This window comes from Agelaius tricolor, unplaced genomic scaffold, assembly GCF_023055355.1.
Source record: "Agelaius tricolor isolate 1412-34295 unplaced genomic scaffold, bAgeTri1.0.p SCAF_25, whole genome shotgun sequence".
NCBI lineage: Eukaryota > Metazoa > Chordata > Aves > Passeriformes > Icteridae > Agelaius > Agelaius tricolor.
The window spans coordinates 5,928,395-5,946,112 of NW_027269285.1; the positions used below are offsets into that span (position 1 = coordinate 5,928,395).

The window sequence follows — 17,718 nt, forward strand, 5'->3', positions numbered from 1 at the left end:
ATGGAGCAAGGAAGGAAATAGAAGCACAGGGTTTAGGATATCCTGGAACTGCCCAAAAATATCTGAATATGGCACCTGTGGACGTGATCTAGTGGTGGGTTAATGGTTGGATTCAATGATTTTGGAGTTCTGCAGTCTCAGTTCTATTCTAAAATTCTCTATTAGTTACTAATTTATCAATTACTGCAGCAAAGTGCCTGGCAGTGTGAGTGCAGTTGCCAGAGCTCCTGTCCCTCTGTATGACTGACAGATCCCTTTCTCTGATGCTTTGGCTATGTAAATTTTTTTTGTCAATTCAAAATTTTTTTCCCAAAGCACTGTCATTCTATAAGTACTTTTTCATGAGGGTTTTGAATTTTTCAGTGGCTTTTGAGGTTTGTCTTCACTGGTAACTTCAAAAATACAATGATAATAAAAATCTTTTACTTCAGTTTTATGCTGTATCACATTAACCATTCAAGAATTAGGCAAATTAAATAATGAGGAGGATAAGCAGCCTATCTTAATAAGTTCCTCATTTAAACAGTACAAGAAGACAGCAGCACTGATTGCTAATGATTTTGGTGACAGAAGGCTCATTCAACTAATGAAATTCATAAAATCTTGGATCAAAATCCTATCTCTGACCTCTAGGTGTGAAATGCAGAACAATCAACATTACTGTGCCTGTGCAATGACTTTGGAATATATTGGTTTAATGACAAGCAGGGATGGGAACAAAGAAGGGATGGGAACAAAGCAGGGAAAGTTCTGGTTGTGCTATTCTTGTTTTCATTATATTGCATCAAAAGCATCTTTAGCCACCCAGACAATCAGATGATTTTAGATAAGATGTTTCTTTGCCTTAATCTCATAGAAAATAACACTATAAATCTTCATTTGAGCAGATATTTGCTGGGAGTTGGGCTGGACATGATGTACATTGTAAAATGTCCTGAAATTACCTTTTCATAGGGGATTTCAGTTTTCTGTGTCAAACTCATCTTAAATCCCTTTTCATGTTAGTGAAACAAATAAGACTTTAGTCTCATCTGCAAAATTTTCTATTTTGTCTCTATATTCTGCAGTTCTATTTAAAAAAAAAAATCTTCCCATGGAGTCTGTTGGAATAACTGTTGAATTTGAGTATGGAATTAGAAATTTATGCTGCACTCCCACTTCTGTTTGTGTCAATCTGGACCCTGAACCTCCTCTCTGTGCTTCATTTCATCTGTGCTTAGAAAAGAGAAGACCTTATATAGTCCTAAATGCAGCAGGAATATTTTCAGGGATGAGTTGTGCTGGAATGCTTCCTTTACCATGGCTCCATAAAGCAAAAAATGAAAATTGAAATATGGCTTATTAAAAAATTTAGCAGGAGTTGCCCATTTTAGAGAAATGCTTTGTTTGCTCTCAAACTGTGACCTGCCAGTGCTGCTGCAGAGCTGGAGGCTGCCAGGCACCTGCCAGCTCATTTCTGGATCACTGCTGAGCCATGTGCCATGGTCAAAATGGGCAAGAGGCACACATTCCTGAATAAATAAATAAAAAATAAATAAAAAAATAAAAAATAGGGCAGCTGGAGGTTTGGGCACCCTGACTGCAAAGCTGAGCATCCCCTGGAACTGGGGCAGGATGTGGAGCCTGCAGGGTGCTGGTGTTCCCTGTGGGTGCCACAAAGTCTCTCACAAAGTGATGTCCTTGTCCTGGGTTCCTGTTCCTCCCAGTGAAGCTCTGGGCTCTGCAGGTTGTGCTACATCCCAGGTAACTGCTGTGGCAGCTGATGGAGCTCCAGGTTGCTCCCTGTATGTCCCCAGCCCTGGATCAATCCTGCCCAGCCCCTCCTGCTCTGCTAACAAGGAGCTTTTCTCCCCTCAGGTGGTAGCGAACGCTGTGGCCGCCCTGTCAGAGATCAGTGAGTCCCACCCCAACAGCAACCTGCTGGATCTGAACCCTCAGAACATCAACAAGCTGCTGACAGCCTTAAATGAGTGCACAGAGTGGGGGCAGATCTTCATCCTGGACTGTCTGTCCAACTACAACCCCAAGGATGACCGGGAAGCTCAGAGGTGAGGTGGCTTTTGGTGGCACTTGGGGGCTGCTGGGGGTGGTGCAGCTCTGAAAGGTAACAGGGCACTGTGGCAGCACAAATGAGACTTGATAAACTAGATTTAAAAGGAAAACCACTTTGGGTAGCTGGGCTGATGTTGGAATCCTGCCCCTTCCCTCTGCAGTGCCATTTTCTCTGTTTATCTTTTTTTATTTTATTTTCTACTTAAAAGGCCTGGTTCCTGGGGGGACTGGCACTACTAAGAAGGGATCAGCTCAAGACCAAACCTGTAACAGTGGAAGCACTGTTTGGAGGATTTTCTGCTTTAAAGCAGAGCTTTCCTATTTGGTTTTCCTGCTTTGAGAGGCAAGAAGCCTTTATAGGTTTGTGGGTTTCCAAAGCACTGCAGGTCTGGAATATTTTCCAACTGAAAACTAGTCTGTGATATGATAGAAGTGAAAATAAAGGTAAGAAATTATCTTCCTTATTGTTCCAAATTCACCTTTGTGCTTTTACCTTTAACTGCAATGACTAAACCTAAATAGAAAGACTTTAGGGTTTGGGTAGTGGGCTGATAGTTTGTGCACTTCAAGCCTCTTCCTCATCTGTCTCCAGAATCACAAAAAGCCAGATTGTGTTCCTAAGAAAACAAGGATTCAGCCAGAAAAGTAACTTGGAACAGGGAGACTCTGAGATGATGTATTTAATGCAGCTGATGTGGGGATGGAGGGGGAGGAAGGATCACAAGCCCACGTACAAAATCCTGGCCAGAGCAGTTGGAATTTGATGGGTTTCTTCATTGACTCTTTTTTTGATGCACTGTTTCTAAGAAGCCTCCCAATAGCCTTGCTGGGTTTTTTCCCCCTTGTGTTCTGTTTCTGTGCCAGAAACAGCTCTTAATGAGTGCTAGGAACCTGCAGAGATCTCCAGGGTGTGAGCCTGGTGTTATCCCAGCTCTGTCAGAGGAACCACTGCTCTGAGCACCTGTGAACATGTCCCAGTTCCTCTGAAGAGTGATTTATCCTTTTGCTCCTTTGTGTGGAGTTGATTTCCTGGAGTCAGACAGCACTGGGAAAGCCACCCTCCTTTCCAGCAAAATATCACTCCCCTGTGCATGGGGAAACTGAGGCACAGAGAGAGGAAGCAGCTGGGACATGCAGGTGACCTTGGACAGAGGCAGCTGGGGGTGCCCCAAACCTGATTTGGATTTCTCTGCTCTTCACTGAGCTGTGCTGCTTCCCTTCCAGCATGGCTGAAAGCAGATCTTGCAGGGAAGGAAACTTCAGGAGGCACAGATGGGATTGAGATTGTTCTGGGTTAGCAACATGCAGGAGGGAGTGGGAAGAAACTTGACAGATGCTTTAAGAAAGACCATATGAACCCAAACTTCCTTTCTTTTTGGGACGGGCTGTTTAGGATGCAGTTTGATTACAGGATCCATTATGGCAAGTGGGATTTGGGAGGATATTTAGGTCACTCTTTTCTTGTGTATTCAGAGGAGCAGAAATCTTTTTCTGTTGAAATGACAGCAACCCCCCAAGCAAGCCAGAAGCGTGTATCACTTCTGAATGGCTATATGGAGGCTAAAGTGTTTTTCCAGTAGCTGTTTTTGTTAAAGTTATGTTTGTAAGTGACAGACAAGATCACACAAATAGAAAATACCACCAGGAAAAAGCAGGGAGTGTGGAATTGTTCCTGAGCTGACTGTGGCAGGAGAGAAACTTGAAGCTGTCAGAGAAGTCCCTGTTTGTTTCCTGCTGCGTTCAGGAAAACAGGACTTTGCCCATTCATTGTGAGCAAAACCTAATCCAAGCAGTGTCTGAGAAGCTATGTGCCATCTCCTAAATTCAGATTTGAAATATTTGGCACCCTGAAATCCATTTGAACCCTTTTTTGTGCCTCTATCCCCAGCATCTGTGAGCGGGTGACCCCCCGGCTGTCTCATGCCAACTCAGCAGTGGTGCTGTCAGCAGTGAAGGTCCTGATGAAGTTCCTGGAGCTCCTTCCCAAGGACTCTGACTATTACAACATGCTGCTGAAGAAACTTGCCCCTCCTCTGGTGACCCTGCTCTCTGGAGAGCCTGAAGTTCAGTATGTTGCCCTGAGGAACATCAACTTGATTGTGCAGAAGAGGTAAAGGCTCAGGGGGTTTAATTCCTGTGTTGTCAAAGGCCATCTCTTTATCTCAGATCTCCAGATATTGCCACATGCACAGAATTTCTTTTAATCCAAGCTCAGATCCCTTGAGAGCCAGGTTAAACAGTCTCATGACTCTGGCAGCCTGAACTTATTTCCTTTACAGCATATTTGTGATACCAGTTTCATGCAGTATTTCTTTACCTGCCTCTCTTCACCTTCTCTTTATGAGTAGTCAGAATTGGCCTCTATAAATCAAAATGGCAAACAGGAACAGTTCACAGTGACCTGCAGGATCTCACTGTGCCTGTGTGACTCTGCTCAGCACACAGCCACCAGGCTGGTGACATCCTGGTGCACAGTGGCTTGGGATTTTTCCCACCACTTTGCTCCCATGTTCATGTTTAATTGCTGCTGATCCTTGCTGGAAAGGTGAGATAGCTTGGATAGCTCTTTGGGATTATGTTAGGGCAGAGTTACTGTGCACTGGCATCTTGAAGTGAAAGTGGAAATGAATTTGTAGGTTTTGCATTAAGATAAGGATGTTGTTCTTTCACTGAAAATATTGCTGTTCACTGCCTGTCGTGGTTGGTTCAGCAGCTCAAATAGAGGAAGCAGAGATGTGGCTGTTGAAAGACTTGAATTATGCATTTTTGTATCTAAATAATCTTTTTGACCAGACTTCTTTCTTCAAATTGGTGTTTGCACATCCTAGGCATAAAATCAGAGTCAGAGAATGGTTTGGCTTGAAAAGGACCTTAAAGATCATGCAGTTCCAGCTTCCTCTGCAGGTTTCACATTCCAAATTACTGAGAGCCCTGTCCAGCCTGGTCTTGAACACTTCCAGGGATGGGGAATCCATGACCTCCTTGGTCAACCAGGACAAAATGACACCATTCTTTTTCTCAGTGGATATTTGGGGAGATTTTTAAAGAAAATATGCCTGTTGTTAACATACTTTGGCTTTTTTACCACTCTTGAGTGACAGCATTATGTTCCCTGCAGGCCTGAAATCCTGAAGCAGGAGATCAAAGTGTTCTTTGTGAAGTACAACGACCCCATCTATGTCAAACTGGAGAAATTGGACATCATGATCCGCCTGGCCTCCCAAGCAAACATTGCCCAGGTCAGCTGGGGCGCTCCTGCAGTGCTCTGGGAGGGGAAAACCCTGCCCTGCTCCTTGTTGTGAGGGTGTTTGCAGCTACCCCTGGAGTCAGCATCACTTTGAGGCATCACTGTGCCTGGTGGAGTGCTCTGTGAGTTCTTTAATGGGAGGTGCTGGAGTTTCCCAGAATTTAAATGTTAATAGCGTGGCATGGATGCATCGTGACCGTGAGGTGGATCTTGTTTCACTGATGACAATTCCAGGAGGAGAACTCATGGATCCTGTCAAATGAGTCACTGCCAGTGCTGAGGTTGGAATGAGAGCCTTGTTTCAAGTGAGAGGGGTGTGCCTATAAGGGAGGCATTCAGAAAGGCCAAACATTATTGCAGTGTGAATTTCAAGTTAGTGAAATTGTTATAACGCTTGCACAGGCACTCTTCAGAGCTAAAAAAATCCTGCTTTTGCTTAACTTGCTTCCACAATGGGAATAGCACAAAGCTGAAAATGAAGCTGAACTGAGATTCACTTTACAGTGTAGATTCTTCTTGTATTTGATGTTGGTTTAATGCAGATCCCTTCCTTGGAGGAAGTGCACCCCTGGCCATGAGGCCTAACACTAATGCAGAATGATTAATGCCTCTGGTTAGTGCTATTATTGTCCTATCCTAATTGTCACAGAACAATTTCATTTCATGTGACATTTTGAGCAGCTCTTTCAGCTCTCTCCTGATGGTTTTTGGAACTGAGCAAGGTAATTCATGCCCTTCTTGTGCTGGGGGCATGGAAAATATTTCAAAAATCAGTTGCTATGTGAACATATTCAGAATTTTCTCTTTACTGTTGGTAGGCTCCACACCAATTTGAATTTATAATGTTCCAATAATATGGGCTGTTTGCATGAAAGCCAGTGGTGTCTGGAGGGCAGTCTGAGATCTGCAGACTAATGAATGAATCTCTCCAGCTTCTGAGGAGGCATTCATAAAACAACACAAGCTTTAGCAGGAATATGTCCTGGAATCAGACCTGGGAGCAGCTTCCACCCACATCCTCCTGTGCTGCTGGGGGAGATTCTCCCTCCCTGTGCCCATCCTGGACCAGGGCACCAGGATGGTTCCAGCCCTGGCCTTGGGCAGTGTTTGGGAAGCATCAGCTGCTAAAGGCAGGTGCTCCAAGTGCTGTGCAATGTAGATCATCCAAGGAAATAATAAAACTTCAAAACACAGATGTCCTGTCTCCTCCTTGCAGATTTATCTGTCTGCAGTCTGGCCCTTCATGGCCTCTTTATCTTGTCATTCTTCTGAGCAATTTGCTTGGATGAGAGATTTTTCAAAGGACTGTCTGGCTTTGTGCTGCTCCCCTCTCCCTCACCATCTATTTGTGACATCACGATTAAAACCCTGATGTCATGTTTGGCATGAGAAACTGAAATAAATTGAGCTTTTGAGGGAATATAAATTATATATGGTCTTTTCTTGAAATAATTTTTTGTAAGCTAAGTGATTTAAGACAAAGCTTTTTAGTTAAAGGTCTGTAAGATCCCAGCAGATCCTGGGTTTAGCCCTTCATCAGTTTCCATTAGCAAAACAGTGAGACAAAATAATAAATCTTACTTTTACAAGGGGAAGTATCTTCATGCTGTTATTAATCTGTGTGTAGATGTTCCAGGGTGTCTTTAGATCTCCTCTGCATCTTCTGTTTGGATTCACCAGGGATCCAAAGGTTCATCTCAGCACAGAAAAGGAGGGATCAAAAACGGTTGTTGCTGAGAGCTTTGCACACAGCAAATATCTTTTCAGTGCAGGAAGGAATAGAAACCTTGAAGTTTGGCAGGGCTGATATGTCCTCAGCTCTTGTTCAGGGGGATTGAAAATAATCAAGACCAGGCCACCTTTTGACTTTGTGCAGCCTACACCAAGTGTAACTTAGGCCAGGTTGGATTAGACACCAGGAGAACCAAACCAGTGGGCTGATGGCAGGCTTGGGCCGGACGTGTGTGGTAGCTGTGAAGGGATATCCTACTCATCTGCTGGTGCCCAAGCAGCATCACCTGTGAGGGTGGGCTGCTCTCTGAGTGTCCCCAGGGGCTGACAGTGGTGTGGTGTCCCCACAGGTCCTGGCAGAGCTGAAGGAATACGCCACCGAGGTGGACGTGGACTTCGTGCGCAAGGCCGTGCGCGCCATCGGCCGCTGCGCCATCAAGGTGGAGGCAAGTATCTCACCCTGGGGGCTCTCTCTGGTTCCCTGTCTTCAGAAACAGTGCTGGGCTTTGCCACCTCATTTCCATGGTGCTGCAATTTCAGTGGTGGCCCTCAAGTGGCCTGGATGCATCCTGGTTATGGGCAGAGCAGCCCTGAGCAGAGTGTGAGCTGTAAGGACATCATGGGAGGGTGGGTGCTCCTCTCATCTTGCAGGCAGAGCAAGGCAGGTCATTCATCCTTGATGGAATATTTTACTGTATTTGCTTTAGCGGAACAATGACCACTTATCCATCCAAATCCTTTAATAGCTGTGGCCTGACCTTTTGAAGGGAGAAGAAGAAGATATTGTATAGAGAAATTCAGTATTATGAAGCATTTTGTGTCATCCCTCCCCTCCATTTCAGAAGAACAGAACACAGAGAATTGCAGAGATTTGGGGCACTTAAATGCAATTTATACAAACAGAGTGACTCTACTTACATAAATCCATCCCTATAACTTGTAAACTTCATTTGGAGTGTGCTCTCTTTTACCTCAATGCTTATGCAAACAAGTTCCCAGAAACCTCTGCAGTTTTCCAAAACAAGTCTGAAATGTCCTCTGCCAGTGGAACATCCACCTAAGTGCTCATAATAGAATATTGTTTTTTTAGTGATGTGTCTGTTAATTTCACTGTAAGTGAATCTGAAATGCCTGTCAGGAGCTCAGAAATCCTGTGAAGAGGGGGAAGATTTGTGCTGTGGTGTTGGTACTTTTCAGTAAACTGATGACTGAGTGCAGAATGTCACATAAAGTGCTCTAATTTCAGCTGAGCTCATTTAGCTTTTGCTCAAGTGTGTTCCCATGAGCATTGCCTGACAGCAGATTTAAATAATAACCTAATCATGCCTGGCTTAGTGTGGTGTCAGTGCACAGGATTCTCTTGTTTCAGCTGAGCTACTGCAAGCCTGTGCACAGAGGACACCAACTTCTGTCCTCTGGAGAGAATCAGCTGCCCCTTTGTGCAGCTCTCCCTTCCTTCCTTCAGCTCTCAAAGGTTTGTCACTGCCAGGGGCTTTCTTTGAAGCATGGCCCCATGGAGCAGGGGCTGCTGCTTCTGTTTTATGTCTGCACTTCAAAATACCAGAGCACTCCTTCCATGCTGCATCCAGGCAGGAGCCACAGCAGTGACTGTAGAAAACCCCCCTGAGCATGGAAAAGGGCTACAGAGAAGTTTAAGAGGAGCTGGTCACAGTGCTTTTTGTAGCAGTGCTGTGCTGGCAGGGTGGGAATTTGTTTTAGTTCTCAGCAGGGACTTTCTCACTAGGATTTGGCCTTGTGCATGTCCTAGTTGCAAGGAGGGTGGTGTATTCCTGCAGCATCAAGGTGTTTTTAGAAGTTTTTACCCTTTCCTGCCCTCATCCTCCACATTTTTCCCCATCCCTGATACCTCACCAGTCCTATTTGATAAGCAAATGACTAGTAATGATGTCCCTGTAGTGACCCTCTAATTGTAATTGTGCCTCTCCATCAACAATTTTAACCTTGATTTTTGGCACTGCTGCTACTAAGGGTGAGATCTGTTTCCTGCTCTGACAAGAACCAGATTTAAAGAGATACATAGAACACCTCATGACAGTTTTTCCTCATCCCTAGGTTAATCCCTGTCCCCAGTGCATCTGTGTTTTTACTAGAGGCTGTTTACACTGTGAATTATGACTAATGGGAGAGCATCCTCACAGCCATCAGTGCCCAAGTTCCCAAAGCTCAGAAATTTGATTTTTGACAGAGGACACAGCCAGTAGGAGCTGTTGATGAATGAGGATTCACAGAGCACCTCAGCTCTGCCTTTAGGGATCCTATCTTCTGTCTAATTGTCACTCCTTGGAGAGTGAGACAGAAATAAATTTGTCTGCTGAGAGGTGCACCACAAAGCAAATGTGGTGTTCCCTTTGCTCCTGGTGCTGCTTTGGGATATGGAACCAACACCCACACTGAGTAACAAGATTTTGCCCAGGCTTGAGCAGTCACATTGTTTTGGGGGATGTCAGAACATTTTGCATGGATATTGCTGGATTATTGCTAGCTGAGCTCAGAGTTAATTTGGGTTTATCTACAGCAAACTCTGGTGTAACTGCACGTGTCTGCCTTGTGAATTGGTTTGCTCCAGTGGCAACATCACAAGAAACCATCATTCCATGCTTTGGTTTTTAGCAAAACAAGCACCACTCCTGTGGGAAAAGGAAATGAAGTGGATGCAGTAAAGACAGGGGTTCCTCTGGAGCAAAGGAGAAAAGCAGAAGGAGCCATCTTACAGGGATATTTGTCTCGTTTCCAAGAGATTCTGCCAGCAGCCTGGTTCTTAGAAATCATTGAGGCTCATGGCTGAGTGTGATATGTGCTACTTCAATAATCTTGTGGGCTTTCATTCGGTTTCTGCAGAAAAACAAAGCAATTTTGACATTGGTTTCTTGTCCTTCCTCACTCCAACTTAAAAGCTGTTTGAGTTGAGCACTGTTTCATCAGTCTGCAGAGCTCTGCTGTCCCCAAGGATGTCCACCTTCAAAAAGCTGTGTGTTTACAAGGGATGGGGTGAGCTGAGATGGTTTTTGTTAGAGAGACTGCTCTTCTGGGCATGTGCCCACCACTGCTCACTTTCCAAGGGACTCTTTGGCTAAAAATCATTGCTGTGTATTTCAAAGTGAATGTTGTGCTTTTCCTGGAAAAAATTACGCTTCAAAGCATCTAAAGAAAAGAAAAACTTTAATTTGCTTTTCCTTGAACTGTACAGCTCCTAAAGCTCTGTTAGTTGTAGGCTCTGACAGGGCTGCAGTGCTTGTTGCCAGCAGTGGCTGGTGCTGTAGGTTCTGTAGATGGATGTGGCACAGATTTACCCCATCAGGTCACTTGTTAAAATATCAGAAGAAAGTTACTGAGATGTGGAGGTGAAATTTGAAGCTCTGAAGCATCTCTCTTGCAAGGACTTTGAGCAGGGCTCCCACTGTGAGCCAGGTGAGTGTGTGGAGCCAGGTCCATGGTCAGCTCCCATGAATTGGAAGTGTCTTCCAGGTGACAGCCTCAAATCCCTTCTGGAGCAGAAGGGATCAGAGCAAGACATGGTCAGGTTGCCATTCAGTGCCCCTGTAGTGCCACAGTACCCATAAAGCTGAGCTAAGGAGGGAGAGGTATCATAAAAGAATATTACAGCAATCACCCATTTTTATGTGATGCCTCTCTGACACCAATTGTATTGGATTTTTCTTCTGTTTGGTGTGAATTTCAGGGGAGAGCTTTATGACTTACTGCCAGTTTGCAAAGGCAGAGCAAGTGCTGGTTTGTGTTGATCCTGCCCTGGCTGATCCTCATGTCAGCCTGTCTGTGCTGACAGGCCCTGTGTGAGGTACCCAGGAGGGCAGGAAGCTGCCAGAAGGTTTTAGTCTCTGACCCAAATTCCTGAGGTTTGTCCTTGACATTTTTGCCCATTCTCAGAGAACTGATTGCTGTGACTAAAATGCCATTTCACTCCTCCTCCTCCTGCCCAGCCTTTAAGTGCACTGTAAGTTGAGGGAGCTGTTAACTCACTGGAATTGAAAAATCCACCTACATTGCTGTTGTTTGTGCCCCACAGTGTTTGTCTCCAGCCTGAATCCTTTATGAGTGTTCTGAAGGCAGTGTTGGGAGCAGTCTGCTTCTCACATTAATCACCAGCTGTGTAATGAGGCTTCATGTGTGCTCTGCTAATAACCAAATCACTGCCCTTATTTGAGACTCTGCTGCTGGAGGTGGTTGCTCCTGTGATGTCCTGTCTCACTGTGCTGTTTGGGAATAGACCTCCCTGAATTATCTGCCTCTAACTCCACTCCTGGCTCCTGGAGCATGACAGTGTCCAGTCTTTGTTATCTTGCAGTGCCTGTGAATTGAACTAATTAATTGAAAGCTGCATTAGGAGCAGCTGAATTTCTGTTTTTAGCTGTGCATTTCACATGTTGTTAGTGACCTCACCCCAAAAATACTGAACCTGTTGCTGCTTTTTGCTGCTGGTTTTGACAGCACTGTTTTCTCCTGCCTTCTGGCTTTGCTAGAAACTTTCCTGCAGTCCCTATCAGAACTTTCCCAGCTCTGATTGCCTGGCATGGGAAGCTCCAGAGAGCTCATTCAGTGGCCTGTACCAGCCCCAGGGTGGTACAAAGAGCAGTGTAGGTGATGTTCCCAAGGTCTCTTGTGTGCTGACCCAACTTTCTGCTGGCACAGTTGCTCCTCTTACTTTCTAGAGGAGCTGGAGCCAGCTGGTGTCCCCACTGTAACAACCTTTTGTTCCCCTGTAGTTCATTTCTGGGCAGAGTTTGTAGCTCTTGTCCTCTGGGCCTTTACTCACACACATGCCACATTCCTCAGTGAGTGCTGTGGGAGCAGGAGCGTTTCTTCAGCTTTTTAAATGGTGTTTTTGTGCTGTCTCCAGCAATCTGCAGAGCGCTGTGTGAGCACCCTGCTGGACCTCATCCAGACCAAGGTGAACTACGTGGTGCAGGAGGCCATCGTGGTCATCAGGGACATCTTCCGCAAGTACCCCAACAAGTAGGTGGAAACCTCAGGGTGTTCTGGAAGCTCTTGGCTGCCATCATCAGAATAGAGCAGCTCTCTGCTCAGCAGGGCTCTGAAGCAAACCTGGAAGCAGTGATCCCCCTCCTGGTTTGGTAGGAGGCTCTAGATGAGGTGTCAGCCTGGCTCGTTGTTAGTTTGAATTGAAAAGTTTTCCTTCCCCGCCACTCCATGCTGAAGGCTGGATCAAAAGCCAGTAAAGCTCTTGCAGGGGAATGCCAGAAGGGAAATTTGGCCAGGTTTACAGCATCAGGCTGTTCTGGTTTTAATCCCCTCTAGAAATCCATGAAGTGTACAAGTGTCCTCACAGGGCTGTGAAAGTTCATGGCTCCCATGGTCCCAGATCCAGTCAGGTTGTGCTAAACAAAGCACTGCTGGCTTTTCCCACCAGGTGTTCCCTCTGGCTTGGGCAGAACTCAGCTTCTCTTGGTTCTGCAGTAAGATTTTGTCTCCTCAGCCACAAAACTGCAGCAATGTTTTTTCAGCAGAGACTTCATGATCACCTAAAAAATAATATGGGACATCTGCAGGTTTCCCTGGCAATTTCTGCTGTCAGTCTCAGAAATTCCCTGCTTGTGAGGATACCCAGACGTGGGAATAGGGGAAGCTGAATTATTGTGGGATATTGTCTGGTTTACAGTAAAGCCTTGGGGGAGTGCAATACCCAATTCAGAGTTACCAGGCTGGAGCCTCCAGCAAGGCTGCAGGATCTGATTCAGATTCGTGGTTTGAACTGTTGGATCAAATATTCCCATTAGCAAACAGAACAGAAGGCAGCTTTATCTTAAACTCCACATCTGGGTGGTCTTGCTGATGGATTAAACTGCAGAGACCCTGTGAGATCTCAGTGCTCAGCTTTGGGAGGGAAAAAAAAAATAATTGAATGCAAATGCTGCTTGTTGTATAGAAACACAAAACATGACGTGAGTGCAGGATTCTCTGCAGAATGATGTGGGCAGAAATGGAGTGAAACAAGTCCAGTTCTCCCCAGTAATCCACCTGTACTCTGACAAACCAGGTATGAGAGCATCATTGCCACTCTGTGTGAGAACCTGGATTCCCTGGATGAGCCAGATGCCAGAGCTGCCATGATCTGGATTGTAGGTGAATATGCTGAAAGAATTGACAATGCAGATGAGCTGCTGGAGAGTTTCCTTGAGGGTTTCCATGATGAAAGTACTCAGGTAAAAGTTGCAATGTGCATTTTATCTGTAGTGTTTTGTGCAGTGTGTTTATGGGATGGACAGTAAATGTTATTGCAGTGCTCAGACAATACTTGTCAATAAAAGCTTCAATATTGGGCTAACATAAAACTCTTGGGAATCTGCAGTTTTGGTGTGTCTCCAAAAATTCCCATCTTGGAAGCACAAGAGGGGGTTCCAAAGGTTGCATATTTCTTGGAGGAATGGCTGTACTGGGCATATGACACAAACCTCAGCCTGCTGCTCAGGGACTTGTCTGTGAAAGTGTTTTGCAACAGGCAAGGATTTCAATCTCATTGTACTGGGTTTCACTGGCAAAGAGCAGTGTCATGCTGTGAGGAAACTGAAGCCATGTTTTATATCAGTAAAGGAATTTCTAATCTCTCCTGTGCCCTTCTCTCTTAGGTGCAGCTCACTCTCCTGACTGCAATAGTGAAGCTGTTCTTGAAAAAGCCTTCTGAGACACAGGAGCTGGTCCAGCAGGTCCTCAGCCTGGCCACACAGGTAAGCCAAGGTATCCAGTGACCCAGAGCCCTGCAGACACTCTGCTGGCTGATGTCTCCCAGCTGCCAGGCCAGGCAGCTTTGCAGTAGATCAGATTCAAGGGTGTTCCCTTCTCTCCCAAAGAGGCTCTGTGTAAAAGCTGCTCTGTGCCTGTTACCATCTGGAATCTGCTTTCTCCTTCTTAGCTCTTGCTTTATCTAAATTCCTTCCCCATTCACTCACTAAATGGAAAGTTAGGGACAGTGTAGAATTATCAAGAAACCAAAATTCTTTCTCCTTGAAGGTGGCTTGCAGTGAAACATCTGGAGCTATAACACAGGCAAGAAAGACTTTGTTCTGTGAACAGCAAACTTTAAGCAGTGCTATGAAAAAGGAAGAACTGAGTTTTGGGGTTTTTGCCTTTGTACTTGGATGCTGTCAGCCAATGTGGCAGCTTTGCTGGAGGCTGTAGCAGTGGGTTAAGATCATGGATTCATTATGCATGAGATGCTGAGTTATGAGCTCAGATCACTGCAGGCAAGGCTGGGCTTGAGCTGGCAGTCACAACTGCTGTAGTTCCAGAGGACAGAGGTGATATCCTGGTGGCAGGGGTGGGTAAGAGCTCAGCTGATCTTTCTGCACTCCTTGGCTCCAATGACTGGGGTAAAGTGCCCAAAAAAAAACAGCTCCTCTCCAGACCTGCTGTGTCAAGTGATAAAAATAGTCTGCCAGCTGAATGGGCTGTGATTGTTTCTGAGCAGAAAACCTGGAATCAATCATCAGCTGGCCTTTTTGATCCTCTTTGCTGCAAGAAATCATTGCTGTGGATTTGCTGCACTTCAAACTTTTATTCATTCCTTTGGGGGAGTTGCATTGGTCAGCAGCAACAAACCCATGACCTGCTTTTCTTACTTCAAAACCTGCTGTTAGGCAGGATCTGAGCTGCTCCTCAGAGAGGAGTGGGCCAAGGGCATGCTGTATCATTTTCCTGAGCCAACAGAAGAGAGGTACTAAGTGCTAAAACCCACTGTGCTGACTCACAGAACATTTAATGGCACCCTCAGAATGTAACAGGCGTCTGGGTTTGTTTCTCTGTTTGTCACCAATGTTGATTCAGTCTGGCTTTTTGTATTTTATATGAATAATAAGTCAATGTAGGATAACTGGCTGTAAAACATTGAAAAACCTTCTGCTTCAAGGTCTGATTTCTAGGTAGAGATGGTGTTTTTCACTTGAGTGGGAGAGTAATTACATGTGTGTTTCTTTCCCCAGCTTAGGTATTGTTGCACTTTGAGTGTCTCAGGGCTTGTCAGCCCAGCAGACTGCAGGTGTGACTGTAGCAGGAGCCAGCTCCATCCAGCCAGCTCTGGTAAAAATAGCAGTGGAGCAGCTGGGGCTGGCAGAAACACAGGAATTGAGGTCTCAGAGTCTCAGACCTCTGCATCCCCATTGCTGATGCATGGGTGGGGAGCTGAGCTAGCCAGGGTTCATTGTGTTGCTCCACAGGTGTGCATGCAGACCCTGGAGAGGGGAGAGTTTGGAGAGATTTGAGCCTCTTTTTTCAGTAGGTTTACCAGTTTCCAGTGTGTTTTTTTGGCTGTGAGAAGAAACAGTCAGCCTTGAATCTGTAGGTGCCTGCAAGTAGGAGAGTGTAGCCTTTCATGTGTGCCCTTGCAGAAACCCTGCCTGATCCTGAGTGCACAGTCTGGGAGGGATTGTTAAAGTGTAAAGAGTCCACAATTCTCCCATCAAACAAAACCAGCTCTGCAGAGATAATGTGTGAGACAACAGAGAGATTAATTTAGGTCCTTACCAGCAAAATGAGCTGAGCTCAGTCTCATTCCAAGAAGAGGTTTGAGAATGTCTTGAGGCAGATGGCAGATGCAGATTCTAACAGGGCAGCAATGAGAGCACAGAAGAGAAAAAGAAATGCCAAGGAAAGGCTAGTGAGGTGTACAATATTTTGCTGGAATTTTATCAGGAGGAAAAGCCTCTAACATTTCTCCTGCTATTCTGCTGAAATGAAGATTAAAAACCTGAGCTCTTGTTTCCATGAACAGTTCACTACAACGTAAAACCACAGCACCTCCCTCTCCCTAGAACATGATCAGCAAACCATCCCCACTCACTTTGCTGCTCTGGGCAGAGCTGCTCAAAGAGGAGAGAAATAATTAGCACTTCATGCAGAGGCAAAAGTATCTGCAATAAAACAAGGGTATTATTGACAGCTGGAGAACTGATGAAGTACCCTAAGTGTGTATCATTAGCATCTCTCCATACTTCATTAGATAACTAAAAGGCAGGATAAATTAAGATCTCTTTTGCTATAAAGAATATGGCTTATTAAGATGTGGTTCTGCAGCATCTTTTTTGTCCAGCAGTGCCTTGGGTAAGTCATGTTTCCAGGAATCTTGGATCATTATGCAGTGTTGTGTGTCTGCTCTTCGTGTGCACCAGTCTTTGCCACTCCTCTTCTTTTCTCTGCATTTCTCCTAACACTTAGTGGCAGGAAAGTTTGGAAGGAGTTGGCAACTCTGTGGTTTGGGGCAATCGTGGGGTGTAAATCCTGGGATTTCTCCTCCCTGACCAGCTGAGCAGGAAGCCATTAATGCTTTGGTTCTCATTTTTAATTTTAAGATGTTCATCTCAACAAGCAGTTTATAACATCATTTTGAGATTGGTGGCTGTGGCTGCTGGCTGGTTGGGGATTTTTAATCCAGAAGAATGAAGTGATTACAGGCATGAGTTGATTTGAGACCTGTGAGTGATGCATTGCTCTGTCTCAGGATTCTGACAACCCAGACCTGCGGGATCGTGGCTACATCTACTGGCGCCTTCTTTCCACGGATCCAGTGACTGCCAAGGAAGTGGTGCTCTCAGAAAAGCCCCTGATTTCTGAGGAGACTGATCTGATTGAGCCAACCCTGCTGGATGAGCTGATCTGCCACATTGGATCTCTGGCTTCTGTGTACCACAAGCCACCCAACGCTTTCGTGGAGGGCAGCCACGGCATCCACCGCAAGCACCTGCCCATCCACCATGGCAGGTGAGCTCAGGCAGCCCGGGGATCAGGGGTTGGTGGTTTCTTTCTAGCAAACAGTCCAAAAGATGCCAGGATCTTTTAGAAGATCCTAGAGGGATTTTGTTGATAGCTTGCAGGTTGTTCAAGGGGCTGTTTCATTGCACAATGTAATCCTGGCTATGGAGTGTCCAAGTTCCTGGGTTAGAAGACACAGGAAGTATCAAAGTTCCTGTGTGAGGAGAAGCTGGGATGTTTTTTGAGAAGACATGAATTAAACGAGCTCTTGACATGAATTTGAGTAGAAAAGCAGAGGCTTTGGATGACTGTTGCAAGGAGGACTAGAGTGAGAGCAGGCATCTTTCAGAAGAAGATTTTGTAGGAGCTTTGCTTCAGCACCAGCTCAGCTTTATGAACCTGTCTCCTGGAATGCAGCATCACTTTCCTGGAACAGGAATTACAGGGATCTTTCACTGCTGCAACATGAAATGGAGCAGGATTGATAAAACTCCATTTCTCACTTGGAGCCTGTAAAGCAAGGAAAGTGCAAAAGCCACCTAAACCTCTTAGGGCTCAAAAAAAGATGGGTAGACTGACATGGTTTGTCTGACCTTTGTGAGGTGGGGGAAATGCTTTGGCTCACTGCCTGGGGCCTCAGTGCCTCCCTGGATCACAGTTCTGGCAGCAGGTCAGTTCTGCAGGAGCAGGCAGTGCCTCAGTCCCAGCTGGGGCTGTGTTGCTGCTGGGCCTGTTCCCATGCTCCCTCATTCAGGTGAACAGTTTGCTATTTGCACTAATGGTATTAATTACAAAAATGAGTGTATTTTGCAGCAAGAGGCAGAGTAGCCAGGCTTACCTCTTAATAATATTCCCAAAGTGACATTTGGAGAGCTATTTTTTGCTGTTGCACTGATAAATCAGTGTGTGATGCTGCTTCTTTTCTATTTTCTGACACCACTTCTCTGCTA

At 45.5% G+C, this 17,718-nt stretch overlaps 1 protein-coding gene across 4 annotated transcripts in view; it reads left to right on the plus strand.

The window, feature by feature from the left end:
- AP2B1 (adaptor related protein complex 2 subunit beta 1) overlaps positions 1 to 17,718 on the plus strand; it is a 77,474-nt gene that overhangs the window by 19,327 nt on the left and 40,429 nt on the right. For all 4 annotated transcript variants that reach the window (XM_071447944.1, XM_071447947.1, XM_071447946.1 and 1 more), the window contains exons 6-13: positions 1,858 to 2,048; positions 3,941 to 4,162; positions 5,171 to 5,291; positions 7,381 to 7,476; positions 11,907 to 12,022; positions 13,065 to 13,230; positions 13,654 to 13,752; positions 16,518 to 16,777. In XM_071447944.1, the coding sequence (XP_071304045.1) occupies positions 1,858 to 2,048; positions 3,941 to 4,162; positions 5,171 to 5,291; positions 7,381 to 7,476; positions 11,907 to 12,022; positions 13,065 to 13,230; positions 13,654 to 13,752; positions 16,518 to 16,777 (1,271 nt within the window). The remainder of the gene's footprint in view (positions 1 to 1,857; positions 2,049 to 3,940; positions 4,163 to 5,170; positions 5,292 to 7,380; positions 7,477 to 11,906; positions 12,023 to 13,064; positions 13,231 to 13,653; positions 13,753 to 16,517; positions 16,778 to 17,718) is intronic.